Raw genomic sequence first — 18,996 nt, forward strand, 5'->3', positions numbered from 1 at the left:
TATTTTGATTTTTCTTTGGAAAATACCAGTGTATTATATTAAGATAAAGTGCACAAAGCACCACAAATGCTTTAATAGGTTTGGGTTCAATCAAATTTCCACCCCGGATTGGGTTCGGTTAACGGACTCGGGAGTCACGTGCATTGCACGTGACGTGATCCCCAGGGCAGCGTCGGATATCACTATAAAACCCCACTTCTCCCCACGGCCTCCGTTTGCGAGAAGAGAGATCGCTGTGGTAGCGACGACGCTCCTACTCTCATCCTCCTCAGCAAAACCGCATCACTGCCATGCCAGGCCCAAAAATGGTGGAAGACGAGACTAAGGACAACGAAAACATCGCATCCCTCAAAGAGGAGCAGCAGCAGCTGCTCAAGGTCCTCCACCTTCCCTTCTCCTTTTACCTCTCTCTCTCGTCCTTCCTTTGTCTTTTTGATTTGGTGTGGTATAGGGTTTGTTTGATGCACTGAAATTTTTGTTTGCCAATTCTTTAATTCTCATATGTTAGCATTAGCTAGTGATAAAGATGTGATCTTTGATTTTGTTTCAGGAAGAAGCTCCCATCGTTGACGTAGAGGATGAAAAGGATGGCGAGGACGATGACGATGACGATGACGACGATGAGGTCGGAGGTATATTTTACTTTACCCTTGTTCGCTTTGGCTGCAAATCTCTCTTCTTGATTGGTGTTTAGAGTTTATGCTTATGATTCTATTAGTTTGGAGGGTGAGAAGAGACGGCCGATGAGTTGGATTAGAATTGAGCTCGTCAGGTTATATTGGATATGGAACTCATAGCTCCAATCGCCCAGATCGGAGAATATATAGTGTATCTCGACCAGATTCGTTCAGTACATTCTCAGTTTCTTCATATGTTCTGATAAATTATGTGTTCTGGTCATGTTTACTTATTCCAAGATTTAATTTGTGTGGAAGATAGATTAGTTGAATGTGGATTCCTCACCAACTAAAGTTGTTTCTTTTTTATATTTTGATTAACGACTTAATAGTTTTGCAACAAACTGAGATTAATTCTCCAAGGAATAGTTTGTCCATATTAAGTTAATGTTATATGATCTGAGACGTTTAAGCTTTTGGTTGAATTTCCATTTGTTTGGGTGTTTAGTATTTATAATAAAGAGTATGTTTCTTGTACTTTCTTTTGTCCAAATAATTGCTGCGTGACTTCAAATCACAACAATCTGCAGAAATGACTAAATAAATAATTGCTAGATGGTTTAGACATTCATCTTCAAATGATGTCTTATTTTGTAATTAGAAAATCTGCAGTTAGGTTGGTGGCTTTGGTTAAGCTAGCAATATGTTTCACAAATGTTCTTCATGAGTCCTTATCGCATCATAAGCAAGGTTTTTAATTTCGAATGATACCGTCCAGTATTGGTCCGCCAGCAGATCGGTACGCGGACCGCCCGCTACCGAGCGGTACCGTCGATTGGGGCTGTTTTCGCCCCATTACCACCCGAAATCGGTCGGTGACGGTCGAAGGAAGAAGAGGGAGAAGAAAAGGGAGAATCTAGAGATCTGACACCGCTCTCCCTCGACGATCCCGATCTGTCGCCACCCACCCTCGTAGGATGCCGCAGATGATATGTCGCCTCCTCATCTGAGGCGACGACGCCTCGACATCGTCGGCGACTTCTCCTCATCCACATGGGGAGAAGAAGCTTCAGCGACGTCACCAAGGCTTCGCGGGGAGAAAACCATTTCTTCTCCCCATGTTGGCAGAAGAAATGATGTAATGTCCGAGGCATCATCAGTGACTTATCGCAAGGAGAAGAAACCACCGAGGCTTCGCAAGGAGAAGAAATTGAGCAGAAGAAACCGTTTATATATATATATATATATATATATAGCGTACTACTCGGTAGACTCGTATCGTACCATACCGAGCTGAACTCGATACTTCGGTACGATACGAAATTACGAACCTTGATCAAAAGATGAAATGGATGTGACTTATTATTCAATTTTTAGATTTAGTTACCTCTTGTTTCCCTCATATTCCATTTTTTGGATTTGTCTTCAAGTCCATATTATCTTGCAGCATAAATCGTTGAACGCTTTTTTAATGTGACGACGCCAGTTAGATGAAGTATATGGTTCATGACAATGTCTTAGATGAACATTTTTCTCTGCATTTGTGATGGCTGTTAGGGTAATTTCTTCCTTCTTTCTATCAGGAGAACAAGGACTTGGTGCCAACGAGAACTCTAAGCAAAGCAGGAGTGAGAAAAAAAGCCGCAAGGCAATGCTGAAGTTAGGGATGAAACCTGTCACTGGTGTCTCCCGAGTTACCATAAAGAGAACAAAAAATGTAAGCCAGCCAGATTTGCTTGCATGCTATTTTGGAAGGATGTACCCTAATAAACTTGTGTTAAGAACTGAACAATGTGCTGGGCAGAGACTAAAACTGGAGAAAAAATTTCATTAATTTCCCATTTGTGATACTGCAATAGATATAAACTGCCATCTGCTTTGCCGTGTCATGCTTTTAACAACTAATAGAATCTTTGGCTTGCTTGGTGTCATCTAGTAATGATCTGGATATAGATTCTTGAGATTGTTTGTCAACTAATACTGGGTTCTTGTGTACAATTTGATCTTATATTTAAATCAAACCCTTTATGCCCTCTTTGTATATGTTGTCATGTGTCTAAGAAATTAATAACTAATCATTAGACTCTTTGTGTTTTCATTGTACATTGCAGATTCTGTTTGTCATATCCAAACCTGATGTTTTCAAAAGTCCAAACTCCGAAACATACGTTATATTTGGTGAGGCAAAGATCGAGGACTTGAGCTCCCAACTGCAAAGCCAAGCTGCTCAGCAATTCAGGATGCCAGATCTCAGCAATGCAATGGCCAAGCCGGATGAATCTGCAGCTGCAGCGATCGATGAGGATGAGGAGGATGTTGATGAGACTGGAGTAGAGCCTCGTGACATTGAACTTGTTATGACACAAGCTGGTGTGTCCAAGGGGAAGGCTGTTAAAGCACTCAAGGCTCACGATGGGGATATTGTTGGTGCTATCATGGATCTTACTGCCTAACAAATGGTTGTCTGATACAGCTTCAAACTCGATTCTGTTCATTCAGAGTGCGCTCTCATCAAGTTTTCTGATTCATTCGGCTTAAAAGTTGGGATAATGTAAGCTCCATCTTTTTTACTCTCTGCTAGATGTTTTGTCTAAACATCTATCTTATCGAACACAGATTCTCTTGTTGCCTTTCCCATTTTCAACCTGAAGACATTTTGAGGTCTACTTCAAGTTCCAATTGCCTTTCCCATTTTCAACCTGAAGACATTTTGAGGTCTACTTCAAGTTCCAAAGGAAAACTGTCTTGGTTCTCTTATGTATGTATGTATGTATGTATGTATGTATGTATGTATGTATGATCATGATGCCATACATACATACATGGCCATGATGCCATAGTTCAAGAAGCACAGCTTGGATCAATCACTCCCAAATCCACACAGCCTTTTAAGCTGAAATGTTGTCTCCTGGATAAAAGTAGTGATCTTTCACTGAGAATACATGTGGGTTTGATAATCCGTCAAAAATCATCAAGTAGTATTCCATGATGACATGACCAAGAAGTTAATGCACTCAGACCCTATACAGAGTGTCACAGATTGGTCTAACCGATAACATGAGCTTGTAATCAAGTTTACCTTACACAAAGAGGCTAGTTGATCGATTTAAGTTGGAAAGTTTTGATTGTAGGCGAAGTCTCATGTAGTTCTGAAATGAATTGTAGATGCCAAGGGAAATAACATCAAGCACACGCTATTCGTACGGATGCCATCAGGTCAGGTCGAGGCTTCCCCTTGCAGACGCATCTTCTTCTTGCCATTATTTTCCTCTGCTGCTGCTCTGTGCTCCTTGGCTTCCACCGAACACCTTTTGTATGGCTTAAATCCTGTTTGATGGAACTTGAGCTTTCCATGTGTTATTCTGTCTTTGCTTCTTATACATACTTCTTCCTTTGTGTGACCATGAAGATGATTGAAATCGGTCGCCGAGCATATATTCTTGTTAAGATCAACCAGTAATTTGCTAGTTTCCCCTTTCTTGATTGTAGTTGCTGCTGCTATGTCAAGTGGAGGAGGAAAGCTTTGTGGCAATACTTCTCTTTTGAAGAGTTGTTGGAAGGCAAGCCGACCCTAACAAAAACAAGATTAATTAGAGATGTTATGATGAGTGCGAAAATGTCATAATAAATTCAAAAGGAAAACTTCATATTCTAACATCTTCGGAGACCGCCTTCCATGATTCGTTCATGTGTCCACTACTTCTGAACCTGCATTGATTGGTCTCACAAGCTGCAGAATTGTTGAAATAAGCTTCTTTAGCCTCATCGTTTACTTTCTCATGTTTCCCTACATTGTCTGTTTCTACTTCGCTGCTGGATGGCGTGTTTGATCCACAAGAGGAACGATCCTGTTTCTTCTTATTCCTTGGGTTATCTGAATCATCAAATCCACTGGCTACTAATGGTTTGAACTTGTTGGACGTACTGTCTTCAAGCTCACTTGAGTTCTTACCTCTTCCACTGTCATGGGAGTCTGATGATGATAATGACAGTGACAACGACTTAGAAGAGTGACGAGGAGGTTTTAGATCCTCATAAAGATTTTGTTTTCCAATTTGCTGGTCTTCTGCCAAAGGTTTCTCGAGGGTGCAACCATGACTATGAAGTTGGGCTGTGTCTGCTGATGGAATGGTGGTTGTGTTCGGAGGAGAAAACGCAAAAGCAGCAGGAGGGAACCAAGGTAAGAGGCCATGAGCTTTCCACCATGCAGCAGCAGCTGCAACTGTGACAGCAGCAATTGCCTCTAGGCCTGGAGCTGGATTTATATGCCTTTCTCCAGCCATGAATACAGGGGTTGACTGAAGGGAGGCCTCCACCTCTGCGGATGGACAGGAAGATGCTGCTAGTCTTGCTGCGGCATGAACCGCTGGATTCTGTAATAATGTAGAAAGAATAAAACTTGAAAATGTGGATGAGATGTTTAGGAATGACCTATAAGCATCTTGACTGCTATGGAAGTGGGTAAAAGGTGCGAAGGCTGGAAATGGGTGATGCATAGAATTAACTCTTGATATGTTCTGGACTGGTATAGCAGATGCTTCAGGGTTCATGGATGAGATATCATTTGCGTGCCCTTCGACTTGGCCAGTTACTGAAGTAGGGTTCTGACCATCTGAATCTTCAGTGTGCATGTTTCTTGCACCATTTCTGCCCATTGTATGCCTTGGTTGGGTTTGATCACCTTTTACAGAATCCTTTGATGTTAAACCGTGAAGCTTTGATGCGCTTTCACCCTTGTCTAGAGCCAAATTGATATGCGGCTTTGTACAGTTTCCTTGGACTCCCTCTGTTTCCTGTCCAATAAAAGCTTTGCCATTTTTCTTTAGCTCCTTGTCCACTTCATGAGGTGCTGAGGATTTGCTGCTTGCAATCTTATCATCCACTTTCTCATCTGTGGGAAGGATTTCCATGTATTTGCTATGGTTCGAAGAGCTCTTGTTTACAGAAGAGATGGAAGTAGATAAAGCATCTTGAAAGACATTAAGAACTTCTGACTGACTAGGTTCTGAGATCTCTTCATTCTGCAACTTCTGTGTTGCTGTGAATTTCTGGTCAAAGCAGCTAACTAATATAAATTTTTTTGTGAATAGTAGAAAATAGCACAATTCTTGTAGCAGATATGAAAAACAAGTGTGTTCACTTGTATTTATTTACCTCTTGTGGTGCACCACTTTTGATGTCCACTACTTTATTTGCGCCAAGGAACATTGATCTTGATGATTTCCCATTTATTGTTTCACCAGGAGTGAGACAGCATGTGCTCGACTTTCGTGGATATGGACTGCTTGGCTTCCTTTTAGGTCTCGGAGGAGGGATATCGATGTCATGAGATTGTCCTACGGGAATACCTTTCTCAAGAGCTTCCTTTTCAAGCTGTAATTGAACTTTACTTTTAAGCATATACAGTACAATTGGAATTAACTATTTTGTAACAAATTATTAGGTCCCTGCTGATAAAGAGAAAGTTATTCCAAACAGAAATTAGCGACCACAGCTAATACTTGTTCATGCATTACCATCTTTCAGTTCCACGAATTGCACAAAAGTTTTACTAGGGTGCTAAAATAACATTTGATAATTGTTTATTTACCAAATGAACCTCACAACACTTTATCACAGTAGAAACTAAGATTCTTTATATGTATCCGCCCTCCTAGCTAGATCCCTTTAACCATCTAGGTTCACAATGGTTTTGTCCTTTGCTATTCGGCTGCCTTCAATTCATTAAAAATTCATAGGGCTTTAATGCTGACTTAAACAATTACCTCAAATTATTTAAAGCTTAACTCGGCCTTGTAATTCCATGATCGATCACTTCATTTCTGATTCAAAGATAAATCACATAACATAGGTTTCAGATGCTCCAGAAAGAACTCCATGTTGTTGGGCACAAATTTACTAGGTTGAAATACAATGTAGCACTCCTGTACAACATTATTCTAAGATCATGATGTTACCCTCTTTGGTAGCCAAAATTTACTGACGCAACAGAGAGGAAGGAGAAAATCCTTTCACGACACTATAAAGAGATCCCTTTTGCCTTCTGAAGGAAATTTTTTTCTTGTCTAGGTCACTTATAAGTTGACTGCGATATAAGAAAGAAGACAAAGTTTCTTAATTTTCATCTTGGCTATCTAGTAAAATTGCCAGCTTAGAATCAACCTCAGTCTCTAATGCTTAAGGAAATATCAGTTGAATTGTTATCATGCCAATGTGCAGCAAATTAGACCTAGTTTAGAATGTCCAACTAATAAAAATACTTCAAAATCCAAAAGTTTGACCTACCCATGCTTCTGTTTACGCTGGGCCGTGCACCAATATCCTAACAAAGAAGGGTTCTTTCATAGGGATGGCCTACCAACATTTTGTTCTGTCTGCAGTTTTTGTTCTTGTATACTTCTATTTATCAAGGTAAGTTGATTAAGATTCCTGATGTGAGGAGAGATTATCGATCCTCATGTTTTCCCCTTTAATCTGTACCCAGATTTATTCTATCTGAATAAAAAAGTTTACACCAGTCTGGATTAATAAAGTCTACATTTAGTATATCAGTCTATGGATCCCGAAAAACCAATTGATTTATGCTATCAAGTCACCAGTATAGGCTAACAATAACACCATGGTCCATACATTACCATACATTAAAACCTGCCATTTTTGCCACAAATCAGATTCTCTCTATGCAATGTTAGAAGCACAATGATCTCAATGTCATTTTAGTTCTAGTGTCGTAATGGACTAAAACTTAATTGTTATTGTCCAAAATATGGTACCTTTACAAAATCATCCAGCCAAATTTGGCAGAAAATTTATCACCTCATAATACCTGCAATGAGCACCTGCTTCAAATCTCTGCTATCCTTACATGTAGCATCCTTCAATGTAGTGTCAAGAATTGATCACATAGATCCTAGATCATAACAACATGAATGTTTCTTCTGGACAGGTTTTGAAAACTAGATCAGTGCAGAATAAGTTATGTTGTCTGATGCCAATCGGGAATATGTTTCATCTGAAGTCACTGCCACTCTTTGAAAAGACATATTCAAGGTCAATCTTGAGTTTAAGTAAGCCTTTGGATTGATTATGGAAAATCAATTTAAATTGTTCGACCAGGTTGATGGAAGCTCAATTCAGAATAAGCAAAAAAAAATTAAGTTTAATCACTTTTGTATTATCTCAAACTGAGCCTATTAGGGGCATCATGGCTTTTTCCTACAATTCCTTCCTTACACTGCTCGAGAAACCATGTTTAGTCTGCCATTACACAGAAGCTCTAATTTTTTATGCCAACAAATAAATTGAGCCATATTCAGACGTTTTTCACAGAACCCACAATGATAAACTCATATGATCATTTGAATGATACTTATATAATGTATAGATTCTCTAACCCAGTTTGATGGTACATTTTCACTTTTTCTTTCTAAATAAGAAAATTCATATTACCCATTGAATTATGGTCCATCCTGACTCATCCGTCTCAGGATTTCTTTTCTCTTTTCTGTTGTTACACAAGGTCCGAAATACAGACATCACATGATTAGAGACATTTCAGGTTTATATACCAAATATATTAACAAAAAGACATTCTGCCATTGTCAATGCGGGTGAGAATGGCCACCCTATGCCCATTTTTTATGCTTCTCGGGACATATCCATGTATTATAAGACTAAATTCCTCATGTAGATTTGTCTTAGTAATCACATTCACTCAGGTGAATTTATGAATAAAAAAAGAAGAGTAAGGTAGATTGCCTCTCTATAAACCCCATACTGGTGGGGTCATGTGCACCGGATTCATCCTATTCGTTTTATAAAACATCTCTTAACTATTCCTAGCCAAGGCACCAGTAGGAAAAGAAGAATCCTAGAATTTTCTTTTTTTAAGGATAATCTGTTTCCTTATGGTGGTCCCTTTGGGAGGAAGGGGACACAGAAATCCTTATGGAGACATCCAAGCTGCTATCAGATGGTTCACCTATCTGAAGCTAGACATTCTGAAGAGGCACTCCATGTAATTAAATATTTTTAATTCATTAAAGAAACCTATCTTACTTCTCTGGCTGGATGTTTAGATTTATCATCTTTCATCTATCATTCCCAGCCACGTATTCACCCTTCTATTTTTTTTCTAATTTCATCATCTTAATGAAATAAAGATTTACAAGATTTCCTGTTTTTGTCTCGAAAGAGGGGGGGGAAAAAAATAAAACGAGTGAAGGGGACAGGTGCTATCAGTTTAGATCTGGTCTTGGATACCAAGATAGCTCAGTAATAAGAGTATTTTCAAAACTTTACCTTTCAAATCCACACTGTTTGTTGTGGTTCTTAAAAGAGACATTATTTTGAAATTCTCACTCATGCATAGGAGAAATTTAGCAACAACATAGAGACTGATGGATCTAAACCTGATAGGATATGGCAAATTAATTGTGTGAGAATTTAAGAAGACAAGCAGAATATGATATCTCAAGGGCTGTAGATGATAAATATCTTTCGGTGGTTCTCTAGAAATACTTCTGCAGGTGATGGATATTTTGGTAGTGATTCTCCGAATTTATTTCTGCAAGAAACCATTTGTGTCCTTATTTCCATCACTAAAATAATATGCCAGAGTCATATTGTAGTAAAGGCCAAATACAAAATAAACCTTTGTTATCCACCACCGAGCCATGAACTCAGAACCTAATCAAACTTGGTTACAAAGTCTTATGCTGTAAATTATGGTTCATTATAGAAAAACATTTCTTGAGACTATGTTACACACGTGTGACAAATACACAGGCACAATTAGCGAACAAATTGTATCAGTCAGTAAAGATAGCCTCAAAACAATATAAAAAAAGATTCTAATAGTTAATTTCTAGCATCATATGTTTAGTTGGTAGAGCTCCATATCTGAATTTCTACAAAAGAACAACTGACCTTGGTGAAGAACTTTTGTGCATGGCTTCTAATCTGAACAGCTGTCTTTGTACCAATATGGTCTGTCACAAGCATCACAAACTAACAAGATGATAAGTACGATTAAAACAAGTGACTTTACTGTGTTCCGACAAATCAGGAATCTTTACTATCGAACAATTCAGGCGGTACACTGTCTTGCTCAGAAGACTCCTTGTACCAGGACAAGTTCTACCATGTCTGCCAAGAACTCAACTTCTCAAACTAAATCTTTGAGAGAAGTACCTATTTGATTGAAAGAGCATGGTTGACTGGGTTTAAGTAAAGCACGAGTTGAGTTAAATCAACAAACCTTCGATGCGCTGCCAAGCCCTCCCGTACAGCTTCAGAGCTTCGAGAAAGCGGTTGTGCTCCTCCTCGGTCCACTTCTCCCTTTGCTTGGTAATGGTATAAGGCTTCCTCGTCTGCATCGGAACGGAACGAACCCTTTTAAGCACCGGAACTAGACCAAGAAACAACAAGTGATGCAGAGGAGGACATGAGACCTTCACGACAACCATCTCGTCTCCGGAAGAATTCCCTTCCATCGCCCTAATCTCAAGTTCAAGTTCAACTAGACGCGGATCAGCTAGACTTCAAGTCGTCCACGAACAGCACAAAACCCCCCTCCACATCTCCAACCAGGCGCTCAATTCGGCGCACGAAGTACCTCATAACCCGCTGAAGTCTGCATCACCATCACCCAACGAGAGACGAGACTCAAGAACCCACAAAATCATAGATCGGTTCCATCCAATCCATCATAGAAACAAGTAGCACCTGAGAGATCGAAGACCGAAACCCTAAAGAGACTCGAATCCGCCTTACGCCACCAGAGGGAGGCATCACAAGCGCCAGCGACTCATCTTCCTACTGCCTCTTGAACATCTCAGAGCTGAATCGGAGGCGAGATCTGTCAGGAGCAGAGGAAGAAGGGATCGGAGAGGAGGGAGATGCTATTGCTCTTCAAATCGAAGAGCAGAGGAGCTGGACGGCAACGTCGAGCCGGAGAAGGGAGAAGCGGGCGGAGGCGGAGGCGGAGGCGGAGGCGGCCTCAGCTTTCTCGACGCGGGGAGGAAATCTCAGCCACGAACATTTCTTGTGGCTTCCTTCGCCTCCCGCGAGAAATTATTATTATTATTATTATTATTATTAACAGAGGTGGAGAGCGCCGAGCTTTATATTTTAATTTTAATTTTTAGTTAATTTATTTATTTGAGTCTGGGAGTGGGCGGAGAGAGAGAGAGATGCCGCCACGTGTAAAGTTGCATCTGCTGGATCCGAGCTCGGGGTGCGCTTTTTGATCCACGAGAGCGAGAGACACAAGCCTTTTCGTACGAACTACGCATATATTTTATATGCGGGATAACAATCTGCTGGCGGTGGGAGATGTGGACGGGCGGATTGACGGTCGCATGGAACCGGCCAAGCCGTGAGGACGCTCGCACGGTGGTAACGAGTCGTAGTGTGCGGACGGAGATCGTAGGAGCAACTTTAGGCTGCCGGGAGAAAGCGCATCCGCCACGTCGTCTGATGCCGGGCCCACGGCCAGTGCGACGTGGCGTTTTCCTGCACTTCGCCCCCTCTTATCCGCCACGTTTTAGTCCTTCTCTTTGCCTTTCTTTTAATTTTATCGGAAATTACATATTTACCTTATAAATTCTTATATATATATATATATATATATATATATATATATATATATATATATATATATATATATATTCAAAGCTATGAGTGATACATATTTTCACACCCGTGCTAGTTGGAACACAAATGGGACCCGCAGTAGTGGGACCGGGGTCTCTTTTCTTGGGCCGGGCTTTGCCACGAGGACTGTACCCAACAAAGGGCTGGTCCAGCCCATGGAGTCACGTGCAAAGCCCGTGCAGCCACACTGGCATAGTTCATATATATATATATATATATATATATATATATATATATATATATTACAAATTCATAATTTATTCATCTTTTAGTCTATTTTACTGAATGAGAGTGAAACAATTCTGAATTCACAACCATTTCTTTCTTAGCTTATAATAAAAAGAAATCAGAATATTTAAAATGTTTTCATTTAAGAGTATAATATAGATGGTGGAGGTTGGAGAATTAAGTAAGTTGGGTTCTATTATTAGGGAGGAGTCCAAATCAAGAAGTGATAGGAATTGGTTGACACTCTAATAATGGTTGATGTCAACATGTAAGCAACTATTGTTCATATTTGCTTGGAACATTACACACCACTAAGGTTGGAGTAGGTGAGAGAAAATCTCCACCACTACCACCTTCCACTTCAAATCAAAAATTGATTGTGGGTTGGAAATTTCCACTCTCCACTTTGCAAAAGCAAAGGTATATATATATACAAAAAAAAGATTCTAAAAGGCTATGAGATTGACTACTGATTCACAAATAATAGCAAAAGTAGTGAAATCCACTATATTAATGCAAAATTGTATTCCTTCAAAATTCAATAATTTTCATATTAATCCCTCCCAAAACACATATTTGTACTTATAAATATAGTTTAGTTGGTCTTTAAACCCTCTTTGTGGATATTTCAACTTTGAATTTTCAACCTCCTTAGTAATCTTTAAATTATTTATTACTTTAAGATAAAGATGGACAAAGAAATAGAAGGGGTAGAAAAAAAAGGAAAAGGTATGATGTCAAAAGGTTAAAAAGAAAAATTAAGAAATAAAATGGTCAGTGAGACTAATAAGGATATTAACTTAAAATTAACTCTACTAGATCCTGTTGGATGCATGCTAATGGAAATGACATATATATCTATCTCATGGGTCAAATAATTATTTGGAAATCTTGCAATACTCACTGATTAGAAATGGTGAATATTCCACTAAAGAATTATTGATCAGTGTAAAAGTAAATAAATTAAAGGACTTTTCAAGATGAAAAGAAGGCAAAGTGCTACTTCATGGAGAGAGAGAGAGAGAGAGAGAGAGAGAGAGAGAGAGAGAGAGAAAGGTGCACTACCATTCATAGAATAAACTTGTGAAGTTTATCAAAATAGAGGAGAGCTGAAAATATTAGCACAAATATCTCCATTATAGTCATAAACTATGTTGAATTAAATTTACAATAAAATTCAAAAATCACATAGTTAATATCAATAGGCAGAAGACTGATTCCAACAAGAAAATGTCACCTTCAATAAGCTAAATTTTCATATGGAAGAAAAAGAATATATATATATACATATATATATATATATACATATATATATACATATATATACATATATACATATATACATATATATATATATATATACATATATATATACATATATACATATATATATATATACATATATATATATATACATATATATATACATATGTATATATATATGTATATATATATATATATACATATGTATATATATATATCCCTTTGGTGAAGCATCAATTGAAATAATGACTTGAAACTGTAAGAAAATTGATGATATCTTTCAGATCAAGATGTAACCATATAACTCCCAACCCACTGAATTGCTGGGTTTCTTTATGAGGCAGCAGGAAAAATGATTTTGACATTTGTGTTCTCCTCCATAATTGTATCCACTCTTTGTCTTATCATCACCTAATAGCAAGTGACATTTGTCAATTAATGGATGCTATTTTTCCCTCTTATCATCCCAAAATTTAGTGTATCTTTTGGCATTATAAAAAAAATGTTGGTAATTCTTATGGGATAACATTGGATGTATTTTTTTTAATATATGAAAACTTTGATCACCACCTCCCACTTCAAGATAGACAAACAAGTAGAGAGTAGTATTAGGTCACTGCAAGACACAGATGTGAAAAAAAGGAGTATGAAAACAATGAAGCATTTTCCTTTTTCTAATGGGGTATAATATATGAGAAGAATTAGATGAACCTCATTCTTCTAGGCTAAAGTAATAATATTTTTTTTTGTGATTTCATGAACATATTATTTCATCAGCAAGTCTCCAAAAGGAGACAACTCCTCTCCTCTCCTCTATCTAAACATCTAAATTATGTGGAAAATGTAACATCTTAGTATTATGTCATGTTGTCAACTGTTGGTCATCAGCATGACCTAACAAGAACTCTAGAGACTGCTTACCACATGAAGAAGAATCTCCTCCTTTCAAGATGGGGTGAAAAGGACCACCAACCTGCTTTCTTTGATGTCCACTTTGGACCAACCTTCATCACAGCCAAATCTAAAGGTGACAAACACATGAACACCAATTATATTATTCACCATGTAAAAAAATTTCTATAAAGTTCAATTCAACCAAATCATCATATTGTGTGCTTGTTAGGTTAGGAGATATTGTGATTTCAGTTGATTCATTAGATGATGATACCAAGCCTACTTAATGGCTTCATTTAACTTAACAAGTTGATGATATGAGATAAACAATGTTATCAGATTCTTCACAGGACTTTCAATTCTGTGCTTTGGTTTTTTTTTTGTTTCTTTTACCTTCAGAAAGCTCACCGTAATTTGATCGAACACATTGTGGCGCAAAATGGGAACAAAACAAAAGCTAAAGAAGACATGACACGGAGTGGACAGATCAAAGCAACGAAGGCGCACACGGAATGCCCAGTCCTCACGTCGTTGATGCGATAGCCGAGCACTCGGAGCCATATAAGTCAGCGTCGCGTGCCCACGTCCTCCCCCACCACCACCACCACCACCATCACTCATCGCACCCCCTGCAACTCCCACCGCGAACAATGGGATCCGTGAAGAAGGCGGCGGCGGCGGCGGCGCTGCAACTGAGCCCGGAGGAGGACGAGGAGGCGTGCATGCACGCGGCGCAGCTGGTGAGCAGCTCCGTCCTCCCCATGACCCTCAAGGCCGCCATCGAGCTCCAACTCCTGGAGATCATCGTCGGCGCCGGCCCCGGCGCCAGGCTCAGCCCCGCCGACGTTGCGGCCCAGCTGCCCACCACGAACCCGCAGGCCGCCGCCATGGTGGACCGCATCCTCCGCCTCCTCGCCGCCTACGGCATCGTCAGCTGCGCCGTCGAGGCCGGCCCCGACGGCCGCCCTTGCCGCATGTACGGCGCCGCGCCCGTCTGCAAGTACCTGACCAGGAACGAGGACGGCGTGTCCTTCGCCGCCCTGGGCTTGATGAACCAAGACAAGGTCCTCATGGAGAGCTGGTAATCGACTGCAGGAACAACTCCGGCGACGCCTCTCCCTCGTCCATGGTTGCTAACCGGCGGTGGCAATGACGGCAGGTACCACTTGAAGGAGGCGGTGTTGGAGGGCGGCATCCCCTTCGACAGGGCTTACGGGATGACGGCGTTCGAGTACCACGGCACGGATCCGCGGTTCAATAAGGTGTTCAACGAGGGCATGAGAAGCCACTCCATCGTCATCACCAAGAAGTTCCTCCAGGTCTACCGCGGCTTCGACGACGTCAAGGTGCTCGTCGACGTCGGCGGCGGCATCGGCGCCACCCTGCACATGATCACCTCCACGCACCCTCACATCCTGGGCGTCAACTACGACCTCCCTCATGTCATCTCCGACGCGCCGCCCTTGCCAGGTCATACAACAAGCTCCACGTCCTTGAATCAGGTTAATCTTGTCTAGATCTTGGCTTAGATTCTCGGGATCCTTTTGGCTGCAGGCGTGGATCATGTCAGCGGCGACATGTTTGAGAGCGTTCCCGGCGGAGACGCCATTCTTATGAAGGTTGGTCAGATGCTTGGAACTAAAAATGACATGAAGAATCACCTGAAAACTATCAAATGTTGTTCAGATGTGTTCTTCGAGTGTGCACTCAACCAAGAATTCTTTCTATTAATGTTTCCATCAAGAGACCCGTCAACGTACTAGGACTTCGAAGGTCTTGTTCTCAGATTCATGATCACCATGTCTGAAACAAGAGGGTATAATCTAATCATGAGACTGCTCTGTTTCCCACTGCAACCATTCTTGGATTCCAAGTGCCTTATTTCACTAAAGCTCTGATAATTACAGGCACAGAAGTGAAGGCAGGGGGGAGAGTCAACGTTGGTCTTGGTCTAATGACTCTAATGAGTAGGGGTGGACTTGGGACTTTTGATTAGAGTGATACATTAGTTTCATTGTCATTAGACAATTGTAGAATCTGAAAAGAAAGAGACTCTCATACAAATAATAAGAATCAAGGAAATTGATACATGTAAAAATGGATGCAAACAGATCAATAATCTTTGCATGCAGAAAACAAATGCATCTAATCATATTTTATGAACTAATATCCAGTTTTTATACTGAAACTGCAGTGGATCCTACATGACTGGAGTGATGAGAGTTGTGCAAAGATATTGAACAACTGTTGGAAGGCTTTGCCAGAGAATGGAAAGGTGATAGCAGTGGAATGTGTTCTTCCAGTAGTCCCAGAGCCAAGTCTCAGAACACAGAGTGTTTGCCATGTAGATCTCATCATGTTGGCTCACAATCCTGGAGGCAAAGAGAGAACTGAAATGGAGTTCGAGGAGTTGGCAAAGCAAGCTGGCTTCTCAGGGTTTAAACCCACTTATGTGTATGCCAATACCTGGGCACTAGAATTCACAAAATAGATGATGAGAAGCCATGCTTGGTTGGAGCCTCATCTTATATGTAACTCAAGAACAAAAATGCTGAGAGAGATGATGGATCTCATCCTCCTGTTGTATGTTCATGCATTCTGTATCCAAGATCTTTGAATGGGATAGACTGCATCATGTTGCCACATTGTCAGAGTATGCATACATATTATTATTGGAAATTGATCTTGTTTGTTTTGCTGTTTAAAATCCAGAAAGAAGAAGAGAACACTCTGCATCCAACATCTTTGAATGGCATAGAGTATAGACTGAATGAAGTTGCCACATTGACAGAGCATGCATCCATATTTTTATTGGAACCTCATCTTGTTTGTTTGATTTAAATACACAAAGAAGAAGAAAGAGAAGAATCCTTCCAAGAGCTCAACTGTGCCCTATTTCTGAAGATCTCACAACATGACATCAGATAGATATCATTCTGCTGCCTCAGATGAGATCTTTGTGAAAAAATTAAATAAATAATAAAGAAAAAATGGCATATATATATATATATATGGTAAACTCATATTTGCATATGTCAGAGTAGAGAACCATAGTGAGTGCCCTTGGTTGACACTAATATGCCTGCCATCTGCAAAAGAAGCTTGAGATGTGACCTTTTTCTTGGCATTGAAGGGGCTCATTAAGATCCACCAACCTCATGTGTAGAGGTGTCCAGACACCAAAGGAGATTGTCCATGATGGACTCTCCTGAGCTGTTTTCACTTGCATGTTCATATCATGCTTGATCAAGGAAGTGAATTGCCTGAAAGATATCCTTGCTCTAAAGCAAACTGCAAGCCTACTGAACAAGGAAAGGATAAAGAGAAAGGTTAAAAAGCAGAAAAGGAAGGTCCTGAACAAGGAAAAAGATGATGAAGTCTGAATTGGCTAAGATTTAGATCATTGTTTCTAGTGCAGCAGATAGAAGATTTGGAAGAGGAATGATTCTGATTTCTTGACTCAGCACATGAAACTCTTTGGAATGATCAGCTACAGTTCATCACCAACATTATTGATGAGTGGAATCACTTGGCGCCCTTTCTCCTGAAACACAAAAGACTCGTGATCATCGGGAGAAGATGGTTTCATTCTCATCTGGAGATCATTTACATAGGAGACCAAATCTGGACATAGGACTCTTGATGCACCGGACATACTGTGATTCATCAAAGGGAGAACAAGAGAAGATTAACCCACCCACCGTCTGTGCCCTGACGAGTCTCAGTCGGCAGCCACTGCGTCCTCCTCCCTTTCCTTGGGCAGTAGCTGAGCTCTGCACAGCGGGCAGGTGACCTGTCCGACGTCCACCCACTTATCGATGCAGCCCTTGTGGAAGGCATGGGAGCAGTTGCCGAGCTCCCTGACCTCGTGCCGGGCTTCCAAGGCCCCCAGGCAAACGGAGCAGACGGCGTCGCGTCCGTCGATCCTGAAGCGGGAGAACCTGACGACGGGAAGCCTGGTCTTGATGGCGGAGGGGGGGATGGGAAGGGCCGGGGACGAGGGGGGGAGGAAGTCGGGAATCTGCAGGGGGAAGAGGAAGTGGTCCTCGTGGGAGGAGGCGAGGCCGAGGCAGAAGAGGGCCATGGAGACGGCGAGCTTGATGCGGTCGAGGAGGTGGACGACGAGGGCGACGGGCCGAGGGAGGATGACGGTGTAGCAGACGGAGGGGAAGCCCATGGCGGAAAGAGCTGGTGAAGTGGTGGTGGTGGTGGCGGCGGCTGTGGCGTTGGTGGAAGCAAAAGAGAGGTGGGAGTCGAGGGTAATAAATGGGGGAGGCGGATGTGGGGGCACGTCAACGTGCGTGTGGGCTTGCGAGCACGTGCACGTGCACGTGGACGTGTGCGTGTGCGCGTACGTGCGAGGGACATGCCATGTGATGCTTGATGCTGCCCTTTCTCCTGATATGGACAAACCTGGACTACAGCAGGGTGTTGGATTTTGTCTAGATTTCCTGTTCATGTGGCAGAACACTATTGTCTGATAAGATTCGTATCACCAGATTCACTAATGGTGTTCGAATTTTATGCTCAGCAATTCATTATTATCTATCAAAATTTTGTTTGAATATGTCAGCCATTAGAGATTTAGCTTTGATTATGCTTAATAATATACATCGTTTGGAGGGTGTGCTCATGGAAGTTTTTGCTGCTGATAAGAGTCAAAGAATGCATTCATTCACAGAGTGTTAATACTATTATTACAAAAGATGTGATAAAGAGACATGAATCCCAAAATTAACTTACAAAATGTCTGCAAAAGCTACAGCATAGACAAATATGATTTTAAAAGAATGAAAGCAGGAGGGTGGAGAAACTCAAATCTTTGACCACAGATGACCAACACAATGAAAACATGATAAAAGATCTCCTTTTGAGTTCTTTGATTTAAGGAAACTTGGGGGAAGTGAAGAAACAAATTGAAGCACACAACTAACTGCTGCAGATCAAGCAAATAACCCTAGCATCACTCACCCAGGAAGGAGACAAGGGAAAAAAGATTTCAAGGCATCTCAGCTGAGTTTGCAATGATATTTACACCTATATTTAGGGATTTAGGTCTCAATGTCAACAAGAAAAACCAGTTCCTCAAATTGCACATAGCCATATTTCTATGTTACAAGGAATCCTTACAATAAGGGCAAATGATTTAATGCATATCATGAACCAATAATGAAACAACTAATCCAGCACCTATGTCAGTAGAACAAACTAAATAGGCCTACATCTTAAACCAAAGCATTCCATGATTTTGTAATTATGCTCCTCTTATTTGTTCCAATTTCAAATAGCAACACATCTAATAATTACATTCTTAATGTACAACAATTCAGATCTGACA

General features: G+C 40.8%; 4 protein-coding genes and 1 long non-coding RNA gene across 6 annotated transcripts; 3 read left to right on the forward strand and 2 right to left on the reverse strand.

Moving 5' to 3' along the window:
* The first annotated feature begins 217 nt into the window (after positions 1-217).
* On the forward strand, positions 218-3,296 carry LOC103980412 (nascent polypeptide-associated complex subunit alpha-like protein 1). The gene is made up of 4 exons (XM_009396818.3): positions 218-377; positions 551-632; positions 2,201-2,334; positions 2,729-3,296. The coding sequence occupies exons 1-4, from the start codon at positions 291-293 to the stop codon at positions 3,068-3,070; spliced, it is 645 nt and encodes a 214-aa protein (XP_009395093.2). The 5' UTR covers positions 218-290; the 3' UTR covers positions 3,071-3,296.
* Positions 3,297-3,490: 194 nt separating this feature from the next.
* LOC135629088 (protein CCA1-like) lies at positions 3,491-10,210 on the reverse strand. Of its 2 annotated transcripts, XM_065136260.1 has the most exons (6): positions 10,070-10,210; positions 9,877-9,988; positions 9,546-9,607; positions 5,772-5,990; positions 4,274-5,665; positions 3,491-4,188 (listed from the first exon to the last, which is right to left on the reverse strand). In XM_065136260.1, exons 1-6 carry the CDS (start codon positions 10,109-10,111, stop codon positions 3,835-3,837), a joined length of 2,181 nt encoding a protein of 726 aa, XP_064992332.1. In that variant the 5' UTR covers positions 10,112-10,210; the 3' UTR covers positions 3,491-3,834. The 2 variants fall into 2 exon arrangements, with proteins under 2 accessions (XP_064992332.1, XP_064992333.1); XM_065136261.1 differs by lacking the exon at positions 10,070-10,210 and having other exon boundaries at positions 9,546-9,626; positions 9,877-9,979.
* A 3,967-nt stretch (positions 10,211-14,177) lies between these two features.
* LOC135629408 (flavone O-methyltransferase 1-like) lies at positions 14,178-16,301 on the forward strand. The gene is made up of 4 exons (XM_065136719.1): positions 14,178-14,739; positions 14,818-15,128; positions 15,213-15,277; positions 15,853-16,301. The coding sequence occupies exons 1-4, from the start codon at positions 14,309-14,311 to the stop codon at positions 16,147-16,149; spliced, it is 1,104 nt and encodes a 367-aa protein (XP_064992791.1). The 5' UTR covers positions 14,178-14,308; the 3' UTR covers positions 16,150-16,301.
* LOC135629410 (uncharacterized) lies at positions 15,284-15,748 on the forward strand. Its single transcript, XR_010493220.1, has 2 exons — positions 15,284-15,474; positions 15,566-15,748. It is a non-coding gene; the product is annotated as an uncharacterized LOC135629410 (long non-coding RNA).
* A 141-nt stretch (positions 16,302-16,442) lies between the features above and the next one.
* LOC135629409 (brassinosteroid-responsive RING protein 1-like) lies at positions 16,443-18,132 on the reverse strand. Its single transcript, XM_065136720.1, has 2 exons — positions 17,360-18,132; positions 16,443-17,202 (listed from the first exon to the last, which is right to left on the reverse strand). Exon 1 carries the CDS (start codon positions 18,115-18,117, stop codon positions 17,380-17,382), a length of 738 nt encoding a protein of 245 aa, XP_064992792.1. The 5' UTR covers positions 18,118-18,132; the 3' UTR covers positions 16,443-17,202; positions 17,360-17,379.
* Positions 18,133-18,996: the final 864 nt, after the last annotated feature.

This window comes from Musa acuminata, chromosome BXJ3-1 (genome assembly GCF_036884655.1).
Source record: "Musa acuminata AAA Group cultivar baxijiao chromosome BXJ3-1, Cavendish_Baxijiao_AAA, whole genome shotgun sequence".
Lineage (NCBI taxonomy): Eukaryota > Viridiplantae > Streptophyta > Magnoliopsida > Zingiberales > Musaceae > Musa > Musa acuminata.

Coding starts and splice junctions, on each gene's coding strand:
- LOC103980412 (XM_009396818.3), top strand. CDS start 291: ATGCCAGGCCCAAAAATGGTGGAAGACGAGACTAAGGACAACGAAAAC. Junction 378..550: donor AGCAGCAGCAGCTGCTCAAG/GTCCTCCACCTT, acceptor ATTTTGTTTCAG/GAAGAAGCTCCCATCGTTGA. Junction 633..2,200: donor TGACGACGATGAGGTCGGAG/GTATATTTTACT, acceptor TCTTTCTATCAG/GAGAACAAGGACTTGGTGCC.
- LOC135629088 (XM_065136260.1), bottom strand. CDS start 10,111: ATGGAAGGGAATTCTTCCGGAGACGAGATGGTTGTCGTGAAG. Junction 9,989..10,069: donor ACGAGATGGTTGTCGTGAAG/GTCTCATGTCCT, acceptor GTTCCGATGCAG/ACGAGGAAGCCTTATACCAT. Junction 5,666..5,771: donor AAAGTGGTGCACCACAAGAG/GTAAATAAATAC, acceptor TGCTTTGACCAG/AAATTCACAGCAACACAGAA.
- LOC135629408 (XM_065136719.1), top strand. CDS start 14,309: ATGGGATCCGTGAAGAAGGCGGCGGCGGCGGCGGCGCTGCAACTGAGC. Junction 14,740..14,817: donor AAGGTCCTCATGGAGAGCTG/GTAATCGACTGC, acceptor CAATGACGGCAG/GTACCACTTGAAGGAGGCGG. Junction 15,278..15,852: donor GAGACGCCATTCTTATGAAG/GTTGGTCAGATG, acceptor CTGAAACTGCAG/TGGATCCTACATGACTGGAG.
- LOC135629409 (XM_065136720.1), bottom strand. CDS start 18,117: ATGAACAGGAAATCTAGACAAAATCCAACACCCTGCTGTAGTCCAGGT.